We start from the raw sequence: 16,188 nt of genomic DNA, 5'->3' as shown, positions 1-16,188 counted from the left end.
CTCACCTGGTACAGTAGGAGTACAGGATGTATCCCTCACCTGGTACAGTAGTACAGGAGGTATCCCTCACCATGTAGAGTAGGAGTACAGGAGGTATCCCTCACCTGGTACAGTAGGTATACAGGAGGTATCCCTCACCTGGTACAGTAGGAGTACAGGAGGTATCCCTCACCTGGTACAGTAGGTATACAGGAGGTATCCCTCACCATGTACAGTAGGAGTACAGGAGGTATCCCTCACCTGGTACAGTAGGTATACAGGAGGTATCCCTCACCATGTACAGTAGGAGTACAGGAGGTATCCCTCACCATGTACAGTAGTACAGGAGGTATCCCTCACCATGTACAGTAGGAGTACAGGAGGTATCCCTCACCTGGTACAGTAGGTATACAGGAGGTATCCCTCACCTGGTACAGTAGGAGTACAGGAAGTATCCCTCACCTGGTACAGTAGGAGTACAGGAGGTATCCCTCACCTGGTACAGTAGGTATACAGGAGGTATCCCTCACCTGGTACAGTAGGAGTACAGGAGGTATCCCTCACCTGGTACAGTAGGAGTACAGGAGGTATCCCTCACCATGTACAGTAGGAGTACAGGAGGTATCCCTCACCTGGTACAGTAGGTATCCCTCACCTGGTACAGTAGGTGTACAGGAGGTATCCCTCACCTGGTACAGTAGGAGTACAGGAGGTATCCCTCACCTGGTACAGTAGGAGTACAGGAGGTATCCCTCACCTGGTACAGTAGGAATACAGGAAGTATCCCTCACCTGGTACAATAGGTATACAGGAGGTATCCCTCACCTGGTACAGTATTAGTACAGGAGGTATCCCTCACCTGGTACAGTAGGAGTACAGGAGGTATCCCTCACCTGGTACAGTAGGAGTACAGGAGGTATCCCTCACCTGGTACAGTAGGTGTACAGGAGGTATCCCTCACCATGTACAGTAGGTATACAGGAGGTATCCCTCACCTGGTACAGTAGGAGTACAGGAGGTATCCCTCACCTGGTACAGTAGGTGTACAGTAGGTATCCCTCACCTGGTACAGTAGGAGTACAGGAGGTATCCCTCACCTGGTACAGTAGGAGTACAGGAGGTATCCCTCACCTGGTACAGTAGGAGTACAGGAGGTATCCCTCACCTGGTACAATAGGTATACAGGAGGTATCCCTCACCTGGTACAGTAGTAGTACAGGAGGTATCCCTCACCATGTACAGTAGGAGTACAGGAGGTATCCCTCACCTGGTACAGTAGGTGTACAGGAGGTATCCCTCACCTGGTACAGTAGGAGTACAGGAGGTATCCCTCACCATGTACAGTAGGAGTACAGGAGGTATCCCTCACCTGGTACAGTAGTAATACAGGAGGTATCCCTCACCTGGTACAGTAGGAGTACAGGAGGTATCCCTCACCTGGTACAGTAGGTGTACAGGAGGTATCCCTCACCTGGTACAGTAGGAGTACAGGAGGTATCCCTCACCATGTACAGTAGGTATACAGGAGGTATCCCTCACCATGTACAGTAGTAATACAGGAGGTATCCCTCACCTGGTACAGTAGTAATACAGGAGGTATCCCTCACCTGGTACAGTAGGTATACAGGAAGTATCCCTCACCTGGTACAGTAGGAGTACAGGAGGTATCCCTCACCTGGTACAGTAGGAATACAGGAAGTATCCCTCACCTGGTACAGTAGGAATACAGGAGGTATCCCTCACCTGGTACAGTAGGAGTACAGTAGGTATCCCTCACCATGTACAGTAGGTATACAGGAAGTATCCCTCACCTGGTACAGTAGGAGTACAGGAGGTATCCCTCACCTGGTACAGTAGGAGTACAGGAGGTATCCCTCACCTGGTACAGTAGGTATACAGGAGGTATCCCTCACCTGGTATAGTAGGAGTACAGAGTGAAATGAAAACAGGACAACTATAACAGGCTGAAATTACTGTATTTCTTATCAACATGTGTAGTAACATTTTTGGTTTGCAAACAAAAATGACATTGTAAACAAAAACTGTCAAGAAATTAAAATAAACATTAAATATTAATATGATATCATCACGATATAAATGTATACAAATTAAAAGTACATACGATAATCTAAAAACAACTGTGGTTTACCCTACAGTAAACATCCTCTTATTTTATTGACAACTGCTCATATACAATCAGTTCATTGTTGTAAATGTTTGCAAAATAGAACATTTACCATGATAGGTACAAGATCAAGCTAAAAGCAGACATAACTGGCCAGTGGGTGGTGTCTGTTGCAATATTGATAACAGCAATGATGATGATGATGATGACGACGACGACGACGACGATGATGATGACGATGATAATAATGATGATGATGATAATGATGATGATGATGATGATGATGATGGGACTCAGCAAATGAAATATGTTTATTTAAACAGCAATGTAAATTAACAATTACAATGTTGGTCTGACATACAACTCAGTTTATAGGATCCCCGACAAGTAATAATTGACTAAATAACCAACAAGTTTATCCTCAGGTAAATGTTTCTTTTTAGGTATGACGTTTATCCTCAGGTATGACATTTATCCTCAGGTATGACATTTCTTTTCAGGTATGATGTTTATTTCCAGGTAGGACGTTTATCCTCAGCTATAACGTTTATCGGTATTATATGAAATATTCATGCTTTATTTTGTTGGTTCAAGCTTTTTGAGCTGTTTTTTGGAGCAAACTTTTGTAATTACCTGATATAAACAAAGTATTTCTACCAAAAATGTGTTCAAGACTTGTAATCCTGAAAAGTGTTAATGTTTATACACAACCTAATCCCATGATGTACAGTATACATAACACTCTAGTACTGGTATATCTGAGAATGGTGGGATATAAATGTCTACTTGACCCCTTAACTCAAACATAATGATTTCCCATTACTTATCCATACAGCTAGGCAGATTTGAGGAATTAAAACTCTGTAAGCATCTATACAATTACTCAGATTTGAAAAACTAAAACTCAGTACTTATCCACACAGTTAGGCACATCCAAACAGCTAGGCAGAATTAAAACTCGGTACTCTTCCATTTGTATAATTAAAACTCAGTATTCTTCCATTTGTATAATTAAAACTCAGTAGTCTTCCATTTGTATAATTAAAATTCAGTACTTTTCCATTTGTATAATTAAAACTCGGTACTCTTTCCATTTGTATAATTAAAACTCGGTACTCTTCCATTGTATAATTAAAACTCAGTATTCTTCCATTTGTATAATTAAAACTCAGTAGTCTTCCATTTGTATAATTAAAATTCAGTACTTTTCCATTTGTATAATTAAAACTCGGTACTCTTCCATTGTATAATTAAAACTCGGTACTCTTCCATTGTATAATTAAAACTCGGTACTCTTCCATTTGTATAATTAAAACTCGGTACTCTTCCATTTGTATAATTAAAACTCAGTACTCTTCCATTTGTATAATTAAAACTCGGTACTCTTCCATTTGTATAATTAAAACTCGGTACTCTTCCATTTGTATAATTAAAACTCGGTACTCTTCCATTTGTATAATTAAAACTCGGTACTCTTCCATTTGTATAATTAAAACTCAGTACTCTTCCATTTGTATAATTAAAACTCGGTACTCTTCCATTTGTATAATTAAAACTCGGTACTCTTCCATTTGTATAACCAAAACTCAGTACTCTTCCAAACAGTTAGGCAGATTTGAGGAATTAAAACTCTGTAAGCATCCATACAATTACACAGATTTGAGAAACTAAAACTCAGTACTTATCCACACAGCTAGGCAGATTCAAGTTATCAAAACTACTACTCATACATACAGCTAGGAAGATTTGAGTTATTAAAACTGTACCCATACATACATTTAGCTAGATGTGAGGAATTAAACCTTAATACCTGTCCATACATTTAGCTAGATCTGAGGAATTTAAACCTAATACCTGTCCATACATCTAGCTAGATCTGAGGAATATAAACCTAGTATCCATCCGTATGGCTAGGTAGATTTGAGGAAATAAAACTATCAATAATTAACATTGATACCCACGCATACATGCAATTATATTGCTGATATGATACAAACACTGAAGCTTAATCTGTGTTACTGTTATACTGTACTTGGTATATTGAAATGTACAATTACAAAATGATACAAGAAATGTTCAAATGAAGTACATGTAAAGGAAATTTATATTTGTTCAATTTCTTATACACAGGGTCTATAGATAGGGGTACATATTAGGATAATATTCTGGCATTTTATCGGTAAACTTTCAAATCCACCAGCAATCTATATGTTGATCTTGGTGATCAACTACTTCTTGGTCATTCAGTGTTGGATAAATCAGTGCATAAAAAATCATTCAACTAGCATCAAAAACAAGTTTTAAATTCGCAAGTAAATTAAACAAGTTGCATTGTAGTTTGCCTCTTTAATTAATTATTCATCTCTCGCTAAAATAAAAGCAAATAGTATTGCGTGTGCTGTAAATGATATATCTGTATATAAACAAATGAATACAAATCATAAAAAGCAAATTAGTAATCAACAATTACGAGTATTATAAAAAGGAACATTGCCATGGACATTAAAACCAGGAAGTTCTGTTTCATTAAAGCTGGCCCATTAAACCAACCATACACCAGCTGGTCCATTAAACCAACCATACACCAGCTGGCCCATTAAACCAACCATACACCAGCTGGCCCATTAAACCAACCATACACCAGCTGGCCCATTAAACCAACCATACACCAGCTGGTCCATAGTCAACCATCCACCAGCTGGCCCATTAAACCAACCATACACCAGCTGGCCAATTAAACCAACCATACACGTGCTTGTCCATTAAACCAACCATACACCAGCTGGCCCATTAAAACAACCATACACCAGCTGGCCTATTAAACCAACCATACACCAGCTGGCCCATTAAACCAACCATACACCAGCTGGTCCATAAAGTCAACCATAGATCAGCTGGTCCATAAAGTCAACCATACACCAGCTTGTCCATGGACCCCTGGGACTACATTGTGCACAAGCTGGCTTAGTCATAATATATGATACTTTTACCTTTGATAGCCTCCAGTTTACTCTGTTTATGTGTGAACTTCTGACTGATATCTAGTAAAGGTGTTAGAATCACACTGGATTATCACCAATATCTAGTAAAGGTGTTAGAATCACACTGGATTATCACCAATATATATCTAGTAAAGGTGTTAGAATCACACTGGATTATCACCAATATATATCTAGTAAAGGTGTTAGAATCACACTGGATTATCACCAACAGATATCTAGTAAAGGTGTTAGAATCACACTGGATTATCACCAATATATATCTAGTAAAGGTGTTAGAATCACACTGGATTATTACAATAGATATCTAGTAAAGGTGTTAGAATCACACTGGATTATCACCAATAGATATCTAGTAAAGGTGTTAGAATCACACTGGATTATCACCAATATCTAGTAAAGGTGTTAGAATCACACTGGATTATCACCAATAGATATCTAGTAAAGGTGTTAGAATCACACTGGATTATTACAATAGATATCTAGTAAAGGTGTAAGAATCACACTGGATTATCACCAATAGATATCTAGTAAAGGTGTAAGAATCACACTGGATTATCACCAATAGATATCTAGTAAAGGTGTTAGAATCACACTGGATTATCACCAATAGATATCTAGTAAAGGTGTTAGAATCACACTGGATTATCACCAATATCTAGTAAAGGTGTTAGAATCACACTGGATTATCACCAATAGATATCTAGTAAAGGTGTTAGAATCACACTGGATTATCACCAATAGATATCTAGTAAAGGTGTTAGAATCACACTGGATTATCACCAATATCTAGTAAAGGTGTTAGAATCACACTGGATTATCACCAATAGATATCTAGTAAAGGTGTTAGAATCACACTGGATTATCACCAATAGATATCTAGTAAAGGTGTTAGAATCACACTGGATTATCACCAATAGATATCTAGTAAAGGTGTTATGTTGGGGTACAATGTAGTTACATATAATAATATGTACCTAATGTATTGTATGTAACTGATCTGATACTTCGACACAATCGATAATAGATGTGTTCATTGTATTTATAAATTAGATAAATTGTCTATGAAATTCATCATATTTGAGCTTTCAAAAAAGTATCACTTATCAACTCAAATTTCATGTGTAAGTTATATTTTATGTGGAGGTTAAAGGTCAATTGATGAAATATGGGGTCATTAATATTTGGTAACAAAGCATTAAAAATGTATACATACATGCATGAAGAATGACAAAATATTTAAAAGAAGACAATAATTTCTTCTGAAAAAGTGAACAAATAATATCAAAGTGTTCGCTGTATACATGTTAGCAAATCAGTCTAAACATGAGTTTCCTCCCCTTGTTCTGAAGGCTTGCCATTCATCACCAAACATGAGTTACCTCCCCTTGTTCTGAAGGCTTGCCATTCATCACCAAACATGAGTGTCCTCCCCTTGTTCTGAAGGCTTGCCATTCATCACCAAACATGAGTTTCCTCCCCTTGTTCTGAAGGCTTGCCATTCATCACCAAACATGAGTTTACTCCCCTTGTTCTGAAGGCTTGCCATTCATCACCAAACATGAGTTACCTCCCCTTGTTCTGAAGGCTTGCCATTCATCACCAAACATGAGTGTCCTCCCCTTGTTCTGAAGGCTTGCCATTCATCACCAAACATGAGTTACTTCCCCTTGTTCTGAAGGCTTGCCATTCATCACCAAACATGAGTGTCCTCCCCTTGTTCTGAAGGCTTGCCATTCATCACCAAACATGAGTTACTGCCCCTTGTTCTGAAGGCTTGCCATTCATCACCAAACATGAGTTACCTCCCCTTGTTCTGAAGGCTTGCCATTCATCACCAAACATGAGTTACCTCCCCTTGTTCTGAAGGCTTGCCATTCATCACCAAACAGCATGGTCTGGCACTTTGTAATGGAAAACTGAAATTTCTCGTTTAATTTGTAAAATACAGCCTTTAAAGCAAATTGCAATTCCCCTACATCAACAATTACCATCAGTATTTACATGACTACACTGTATATATATGTTGGCATAAACAATATCCCCCGACTGACTTTAACACAGATAATCTATAATATCTACCTGTACATTAGGCAAGATACCAGGTTTATAAAGCATCAGAAAGCAAATAAATGGCAAGAATTCTCATCATAAACTTATGGTCAGGTTTATCTCTACTACTACCAACCCATCTCCATCAGGAGGGACACTCACAACTTTTTCTCTAAATCTAGTTAGACCTAAACTACCAGTAAAACTTCTGTTATAAAAAATTGAGTTATTCCAAGAGAAGAGGCAGCTTAATAAATGTAGTTTTGGGGTATTGGTTCGTCAAAAGGAGGTCTATAAGAGTACTTTGATAATTTGAACATGAGCAAACCCCCGCCCCCACTGGAAATTTCCTGGAAGTTGGCAAGTATGCACAGGTACTGACATAGCAGGCACCAAGAGCATTACTAAACACTTTCATTCATTACAATACAACACTCTAACATTTATCTTTGTAATTTAAGTTTGAAATTGTCCTGCAACGAGAGTTTTAACTTAACATTCAATAGACACTCTATAATCAAAGTGAAGTATTTATAATCTCAATATTAGTGAAGGTTAGCACTATATTTCTACCATCCAGACATGACCTATGTATGGGCAGACAACCAGGACAACAGCCCATAACTAGTATATTCCATATATCTCTGAGTAATAAATAAAAGTCTGTAGTTATGGATACTCATATAACATTTCCTGTCCAATACGCTAGCTGCCACATTCCTCCATTTCCTAGAATGAGACACTATATATCAATCATATTTTGCGTTTCACACCAATAACAGGATTATTGACATGTGGTTTGTTTGTGTCTAGACAACACAGGGTCCTGTATGGCCTGTGGTTTGTTTGTGTCTAGAAAACACAGGGTCATGTATGTCCTATCACTGTCCGCTAGGTTGTATCCTAAAATATATCGACTATTAGTGTTTGACTTGATCACTTGTTAGATCCAGTGATATCACACAGATTTTAGTCAGCTCCAACAGCAAACTTGATGGTTTCTGCACTGAGGCTTAGATCCGCTGTGTCTAAGTCCTTGTTGGAGTAAAATTCGGCCCAGACTGGACAGTGGTCACTTATGAGTCCTCCCCAGGACCAGCCGTTTGGGATCCAGGGGCTGCTGAGACCTTCTCTGACCACAGCTGAGTACCCTGTATACACAAGAGAAAACATTTAACAGTCATCTTTATACAGAAGATGGCATCAATATACCATCCTGTGTAGAGATTAGAGAAGTGGTTATTATTTTGTAGGTACACCATTACGTGTAGGTACACCATTACGTGTAGAGATTAGAGAAGTGGTTATTATTTTGTAGGTACACCATTACATGTAGAGATTAGAGAAGTGGTTATTATTTTGTAGGTACACCATTACGTGTAGAGATTAGAGAAGTGGTTATTATTTTGTAGGTACACCATTACGTGTAGAGACCAGAGAAGTGGTTATTATTTTGTAGGTACACCATTACATGTAGGTACACCATTATGTGTAGGTACACCATTACATGTAGGTACACCATTATGTGTAGAGATAAGAGAAGTGGTTATTATTTTGTAGGTACACCATTATGTGTAGGTACACCATTATGTGTAGAGACCAGAGAAGTGGTTATTATTTTGTAGGTACACCATTACATGTAGGTACACCATTATGTGTAGGTACACCATTACGTGTAGGTACACCATTACGTGTAGAGACCAGAGAATTGGTTATTATTTTGTAGGTACACCATTACGTGTAGAGATTAGAGAAGTGGTTATTATTTTGTAGGTAAACCATTACGTGTAGAGATAAGAGAAGTGGTTATTATTTTGTAGGTACACCATTACGTGTAGGTACACCATTATGTGTAGAGATTAGAGAAGTGGTTATTATTTTGTAGGTACACCATTACATGTAGAGATTAGAGAAGTGGTTATTATTTTGTAGGTACACCATTACATGTAGAGATTAGAGAAGTGGTTATTATTTTGTAGGTACACCATTACGTGTAGAGATTAGAGAAGTGGTTATTATTTTGTAGGTACACCATTACGTGTAGGTACAGCATTATGTGTAGAGATAAGAGAAGTGGTTATTATTTTGTAGGTACACCATTATGTGTAGGTACACCATTACATGTAGGTACACCATTACATGTAGGTACACCATTACATGTAGGTACACCATTACATGTAGAGACCAGAGAAGTGGTTATTATTTTGTAGGTACACCATTACGTGTAGGTACACCATTACGTGTAGAGATTAGAGAAGTGGTTATTATTTTGTAGGTACACCATTACGTGTAGGTACACCATTACGTGTAAAGATAAGAGAATTGGTTATTATTTTGTAGGTACACCATTACATGTAGGTACACCATTATGTGTAGGTACACCATTACGTGTAGGTACACCATTACATGTAGGTACACCATTATGTGTAGAGATTAGAGAAGTGGTTATTATTTTGTAGGTACACCATTACGTGTAGAGATTAGAGAAGTGGTTATTATTTTGTAGGTACACCATTACGTGTAGGTACACCATTACGTGTAGAGATTAGAGAAGTGGTTATTATTTTGTAGGTACACCATTGCATGTAGAGATTAGAGAAGTGGTTATTATTTTGTAGGTACACCATTATGTGTAGAGATTAGAGAAGTGGTTATTATTTTGTAGGTACACCATTATGTGTAGGTACACCATTACGTGTAGAGATTAGAGAAGTGGTTATTATTTTGTAGGTACACCATTACGTGTAGGTACACCATTATGTGTAGAGTTTGGGGAGGGGTTATCATTTTGTAGGTACACCATTACATGTAGGTACACCATTACATGTAGGTACACCATTACATGTAGGTACATCATTACGTGTAGAGATTAGAGAAGTGGTTATTATTTTGTAGGTACACCATTACATGTAGGTACACCATTATGTGTAGAGATTAGAGAAGTGGTTATTATTTTGTAGGTACACCATTACGTGTAGGTACACCATTATGTGTAGGTACACCATTACATGTAGGTACACCATTACGTGTAGAGATTAGAGAAGTGGTTATTATTTTGTAGGTACACCATTACGTGTAGAGATTAGAGAAGTGGTTATTATTTTGTAGGTACACCATTACATGTAGGTACACCATTATGTGTAGGTACACCATTACATGTAGGTACACCATTATGTGTAGAGATTAGAGAAGTGGTTATTATTTTGTAGGTACACCATTACGTGTAGGTACACCATTACGTGTAGGTACACCATTATGTGTAGGTACACCATTACATGTAGGTACACCATTACGTGTAGAGATTAGAGAAGTGGTTATTATTTTGTAGGTACACCATTACGTGTAGAGATTAGAGAAGTGGTTATTATTTTGTAGGTACACCATTACGTGTAGAGATTAGAGAAGTGGTTATTATTTTGTAGGTACACCATTACGTGTAGGTACACCATTATGTGTAGGTACACCATTACATGTAGGTACACCATTACGTGTAGAGACCAGAGAAGTGGTTATTATTTTGTAGGTACACCATTACGTGTAGGTACACCATTATGTGTAGGTACACCATTACATGTAGGTACACCATTACGTGTAGAGATTAGAGAAGTGGTTATTATTTTGTAGGTACACCATTACATGTAGGTACACCATTATGTGTAGGTACACCATTACATGTAGGTACACCATTATGTGTAGGTACACCATTACGTGTAGAGACCAGAGAATTGGTTATTATTTTGTAGGTACACCATTACGTGTAGAGATTAGAGAAGTGGTTATTATTTTGTAGGTACACCATTACGTGTAGGTACACCATTACGTGTAGAGATTAGAGAAGTGGTTATTATTTTGTAGGTACACCATTACATGTAGGTACACCATTACATGTAGGTACACCATTACATGTAGGTACACCATTACATGTAGGTACACCATTACATGTAGGTACACCATTACGTGTAGAGACCAGAGAAGTGGTTATTATTTTGTAGGTACACCATTACATGTAGGTACACCATTACGTGTAGGTACACCATTACGTGTAGAGATTAGAGAAGTGGTTATTATTTTGTAGGTACACCATTACGTGTAGAGATTAGAGAAGTGGTTATTATTTTGTAGGTACACCATTACGTGTAGAGATTAGAGAAGTGGTTATTATTTTGTAGGTACACCATTACGTGTAGGTACACCATTACGTGTAGAGATTAGAGAAGTGGTTATTATTTTGTAGGTACACCATTACGTGTAGGTACACCATTATGTGTAGAGATTAGAGAATTGGTTATTATTTTGTAGGTACACCATTACGTGTAGGTACACCATTACGTGTAGAGATTAGAGAAGTGGTTATTATTTTGTAGGTACACCATTACGTGTAGGTACACCATTATGTGTAGAGATTAGAGAATTGGTTATTATTTTGTAGGTACACCATTACATGTAGGTACACCATTACATGTAGGTACACCATTACGTGTAGGTACACCATTACGTGTAGAGACCAGAGAAGTGGTCGGGAGCTTTACTGTCCTCTAACGTTTCAATGTTAATAAGTTTGGAGAATTAACTTTGTGTTTAATACTTTAAAGGTACTTTGGCAGATCACCGAAACTCACTTCATATTTGTATCAAAGGATTTATAAATTTTGCTGATAAATTTTACCAAAAACATATACTACATGTACAGTGTACCCTCGACCTATCGCCACCCGAATCTACCGCCACCCTCGCATACCGCCCACTACACCCCTAGAACGGATTTCCCTTCTATATAATTCCCTCGTTAAGTTCACCACCCTCGCATACCACCATCCGCCACGTTCATAACAATACAAACGTCCCGAATCCCTATATATTACCCTCGGCGATATCGCCATCTTGGTCTGTTTTTTCTGCGATCGAGGAACTCTTTAGTGTTCTATTTATAGAATCAGGGTATTTCCTTTTTCACAGGTAACTTAGTTATACGCTTGAATGAGTTTCTATCAGTCAGGTAGATATATGTATCGATGTTTATATATGTGACATCTACACACAGGTATGGTTTGATTTGTAATAAAGCATGACTGGTATCTGCTCAATAAGTGTTCTTATTTATGGTATTAATTAATTGGCTTCGTCAGTCGAGATGGAAACTCCGAGACGAAAGCGTGTTCTTCGTGATCATGGCCAGAAGGGTACGAAATATACGGTCAATACCATGGTGTCTTATATGTTAACTCATTGTGTATTTAATAAAACGTTTGTACAACATTATCTTTTACTGTTGTAATTTTCATGATTCAATACTAACGCCACCCTCGTTATACCGCCATAATTGACACGGATGAAATGTGGCGATATAACGAGGGTAGACTGTACTTCATTTACTTTCCCTTCTACTTACCACAATGGTTATATTTAATGGCTGACATTAGGAAACTAGACCAATATGATGTCACTTTAATTACGTATTCAGTTGATGACAGAGATTCTGAGATATAATAATACAGTTTTGATAGTTTTAACATTTTCTATCTCCTTATAGCTTAAGATTACACCAGTTGGGTATAGATGTTTCCGTTTACCTGTGAATATTTCCTTGGACTGTTCTGAGATCCAGATATGGTCATATGTCCGCGAGCCCTTCAGGTTGTTATTGCTGATGTTGGTGAAGTGACCATGAGGGATACAGTTGGAGTAGTTTCTGTCACGCAAACAGTTGAAGTCTGGGGAATCGAGAGACAAATAATTGATATAGTCACAATGTTTAAACATTAATTTTATGTTAACAACACAGAATACAAGGTGGCACATATACATATGAATTATCATTAAGGAAACTGTAAGTTCAGCACTTGTCAACACAGATTTTATAGATAAAGGTGGTAAATCTAATATACAGTAAATCACACCATTGTTATGTGATATAAGCCAATAGAAATCATTTCTACTGTTCCATATCTAGTAAAACAGGTCTTACCCTCCTTGTCTGGGGCGAGGTTGAAGTCTCCCAACATGATGATATCCTTCTCTCCTGAGGAAAGAAATTATTATTTAAAATGATATTATACAAATTTATGGTGATTAAATTAAAATGATATTATATAAATTTATGGTGATTAAATTAAAAGGATATTATATAAATTCATGGTGATTTGATTATTTCCTCAGTGGTATTTTTTGGCATTTTTTTTTATTTCAGGGAAACACAACTATATATCATAATCTATACCAAGTTACAAACAAATAAGTCAGAAATTGTAGGAGATCTCTGGACTTATAAAAGTTCATGCCTGACACATACTGCATAGGATAATATTATCGTCAAACTTAACTGGAAAGCAAAGAAATTAAAAAAAAAACTCAAATTAAGATTGAAGTGACAGCATTGTGAGTGTAATGTGTGGTGTATACCTGGGTAGTGGTCCTCTATTGCCTCCACCACATGTGGCACCTGATCTATTTCCTTCTGGAGCTGTGGCATATCCTGGTTGTTAAGTCCAGTGGCTTTCAGATGTACACTAACAACTACACAGTCAAACTTACGGATCTGTGTGGTAACAAAATAAAGACTCAAAAACTCACATCTAAACAGTCAAACTTACGGATCTGTGTGGTAACAAATAACATGGACTCAAATGACAGTTGTTTTCATTTAACTTAATGTAATTCTTCCTTACTGTTATGAGCTATTACAGACTTTGACATCCAAAAGTCGAAGTATAAGGTATTTGTTTATATAACTATCCAATAAGAATACAGATGTATAAAATCAAGTCATCTTTACCTTAAATACACCAATGAATGGCTTCCTCACAAACGACTTGGGCGTATTCTTCGCTTTTTCCAGCAGGGCCGAACTCTTCAGTTCTATTTGCTGTGAAGTGTCATACAGGAAGCCATTGTATTCCAAAGCCTGCACCAAAAAAGTAATAAACAATCATCATTGACAAAAAATTATTATAACTGAGTAATGAATGGAATAATTGGTCTTGTGCTACATTGTTATTAAAGTGACATTCATAGTAGGGGGCAGCACTGGTGACTATGAATTATTAGAGTAACAGGTGGCAGTCTTATTACAGTACTGGTGGCTGTGTTACCACAGTAACTGGTGGCAGTGTTACTACAGTAACTGGTGGCTGTGTTACCACAGTAACTGGTGGCAGTGTTACTACAGTAACTGGTGGCTGTGTGACTACAGTAACTGGTGGCTGTGTTACCGCAGTAACTGGTGGCTGTGTGACTACAGTAACTGGTGGCTGTGTTACCACAGTAACTGGTGGCTGTGTTACCACAGTAACTTGTGGCAGTGTTACTACATTAACTGGTGGCTGTGTTACCACAGTAACTGGTGGCTGTGTTACTACAGTAACTGGTGGCTGTGTTACTACAGTAACTGGTGGCAGTGTTACTACAGCAACTTGTGATGGTGTTACGACAGTACTGGTGGCTTAATGTCACTTCAGTACTGGGTGACTGTGTTACTTTAACAGTGACTGTGTTACTTTAACGCTCTCCATCAGCCTAAAGAGAAAACGAGTGAAGTATATGAAGATCTATTGAGGATACCACACATGTATTTATTGTCTGGTTATAAATTATTCAACATTACTGCCCTGTCTGCTGCTGATCAAAGGAAGAGAAATCAAGAGAATGACCAGTGTACTTAGAAAATGACCTGAATTGAAAGCATGTGATTTAAATGAAATTCAATTTTTCCTTAAATATATCATCATTTATTTCCATCTACCGGGCAGATGTTATTTTAGTTACACTGTCATTCGTTTCACATCCTTGTAGTACATGACAGATGTTATTTTAGTTACACTGTCATTCGTTTCACATCCTTGTAGTACATGACAGATGTTATGTTAGTTACACTGACATTTGTTTTACATGTGTGACTAAGTGTACTGTGACATAAGGTGTCCTGGTCTGTGACTAAGTGTACCGTGACATAAGGTGTCTCGGTCTGTGACTGAGTGTACCGTGACATAAGGTGTCTCGGTCTGTGACTGAGTGTACCGTGACATAAGGTGTCTCGGTCTGTGACTAAGTGTACCGTGACATAAGGTGTCTCGGTCTGTGACTAGGTGTACCGGTCTGTGACTAAGTGTACCGTGACATAAGGTGTCCCGGTCTGTGACTAAGTGCACCGTGACATAAGGTGTCCCAGTCAGTGACTTAGTGTACCATGAAAAAAGGTGTCCCGGTCTGTGACTAAGTGTACCGTGACATAAGGTGTCCCGTTCTGTGACTAAGTGTACCGTGACATCAGGTGTCCCGGTCTGTGACTAAGTGTACCGTGACATAAGGGGTCCCGGTCTGTGACTAAGTGTACCGTGACATGACTAAGTGTACCGTGACATAAGGTGTCCCGGTCTGTGACTAAGTGTACCGTGACATAAGGTGTCCTGGTCTGTGACTAAGTGTACTGTGACATAAGGTGTCTCGGTCTGTGACTGAGTGTACCGAGACGTAAGGTGTCCTGGTCTGTGACTCAGTGTACTGTGACATAAGGTGTCTCGGTCTGTGACTAGGTGTACCATGACATAAGGTGTCCCGTTCTGTGACTAAGTGTACCGTGACATAAGGTGTCCCGGTCTGTGACTGATCATGAGTGTACCGTGACATAAGGTGTCCCGGTCTGTGACTGAGTGTACCGAGACGTAAGGTGTCCCGGTCTGTGACTAAATGTACGGTGACATAAGGTGTCCCGGTCTGTGACTAAGTGTACCGTGACATAAGGGGTCCTGGTCTGTGACTAAGTGTACCGTGACATAAGGTGTCCTGGTCTGTGACTAAGTGTACCGTGACATAAGGTGTCTCGGTCTGTGACTGAGTGTACCGTGACATAAGGTGTCCCGGTCTGTGACTAGGTGTACCATGACATAAGGTGTCCCGGTCTGTGACTAAGTGTACCGTGACATAAGGTGTCCCGGTCTGTGACTAAGTGTACCGAGACATAAGGTGTCCCGGTCTGTGACTAAGTGTACCGTGACATAAGGTGTCCCGGTCTGTGACTAAGTGTACCGTGACATAAGG

General features: G+C 38.5%; 1 protein-coding gene and 1 long non-coding RNA gene across 3 annotated transcripts in view; one reads left to right on the top strand and one right to left on the bottom strand.

The window, feature by feature from the left end:
- Positions 1–1,938: 1,938 nt before the first annotated feature.
- LOC117337685 (endonuclease/exonuclease/phosphatase family domain-containing protein 1-like) overlaps positions 1,939–16,188 on the bottom strand; it is a 48,130-nt gene continuing 33,880 nt past the window's right edge. Inside the window, exons 5-9 of the mRNA XM_033898785.1 lie at positions 13,928–14,056; positions 13,555–13,690; positions 13,121–13,174; positions 12,726–12,866; positions 1,939–8,306 (exon numbers count right to left, since the gene is read on the bottom strand). Of these exons, the coding sequence (XP_033754676.1) occupies positions 8,125–8,306; positions 12,726–12,866; positions 13,121–13,174; positions 13,555–13,690; positions 13,928–14,056 (642 nt within the window). The 3' untranslated portion in view covers positions 1,939–8,124. The remainder of the gene's footprint in view (positions 8,307–12,725; positions 12,867–13,120; positions 13,175–13,554; positions 13,691–13,927; positions 14,057–16,188) is intronic.
- Positions 10,098–11,322, top strand: LOC117337686. 2 transcript variants are annotated; one of them, XR_004534891.1, is made up of 6 exons: positions 10,098–10,133; positions 10,217–10,364; positions 10,437–10,577; positions 10,733–10,797; positions 10,899–11,010; positions 11,166–11,322. It is a non-coding gene; the product is annotated as an uncharacterized LOC117337686 (long non-coding RNA). The 2 variants fall into 2 exon arrangements; XR_004534892.1 differs by having other exon boundaries at positions 10,217–10,382; positions 10,484–10,577.

Source organism: Pecten maximus, chromosome 11 (assembly GCF_902652985.1).
Source record: "Pecten maximus chromosome 11, xPecMax1.1, whole genome shotgun sequence".
NCBI lineage: Eukaryota > Metazoa > Mollusca > Bivalvia > Pectinida > Pectinidae > Pecten > Pecten maximus.
The sequence above is the reverse complement of the archived record's forward strand: the minus strand, read 5'-3'. Positions and strand labels throughout refer to the sequence as shown.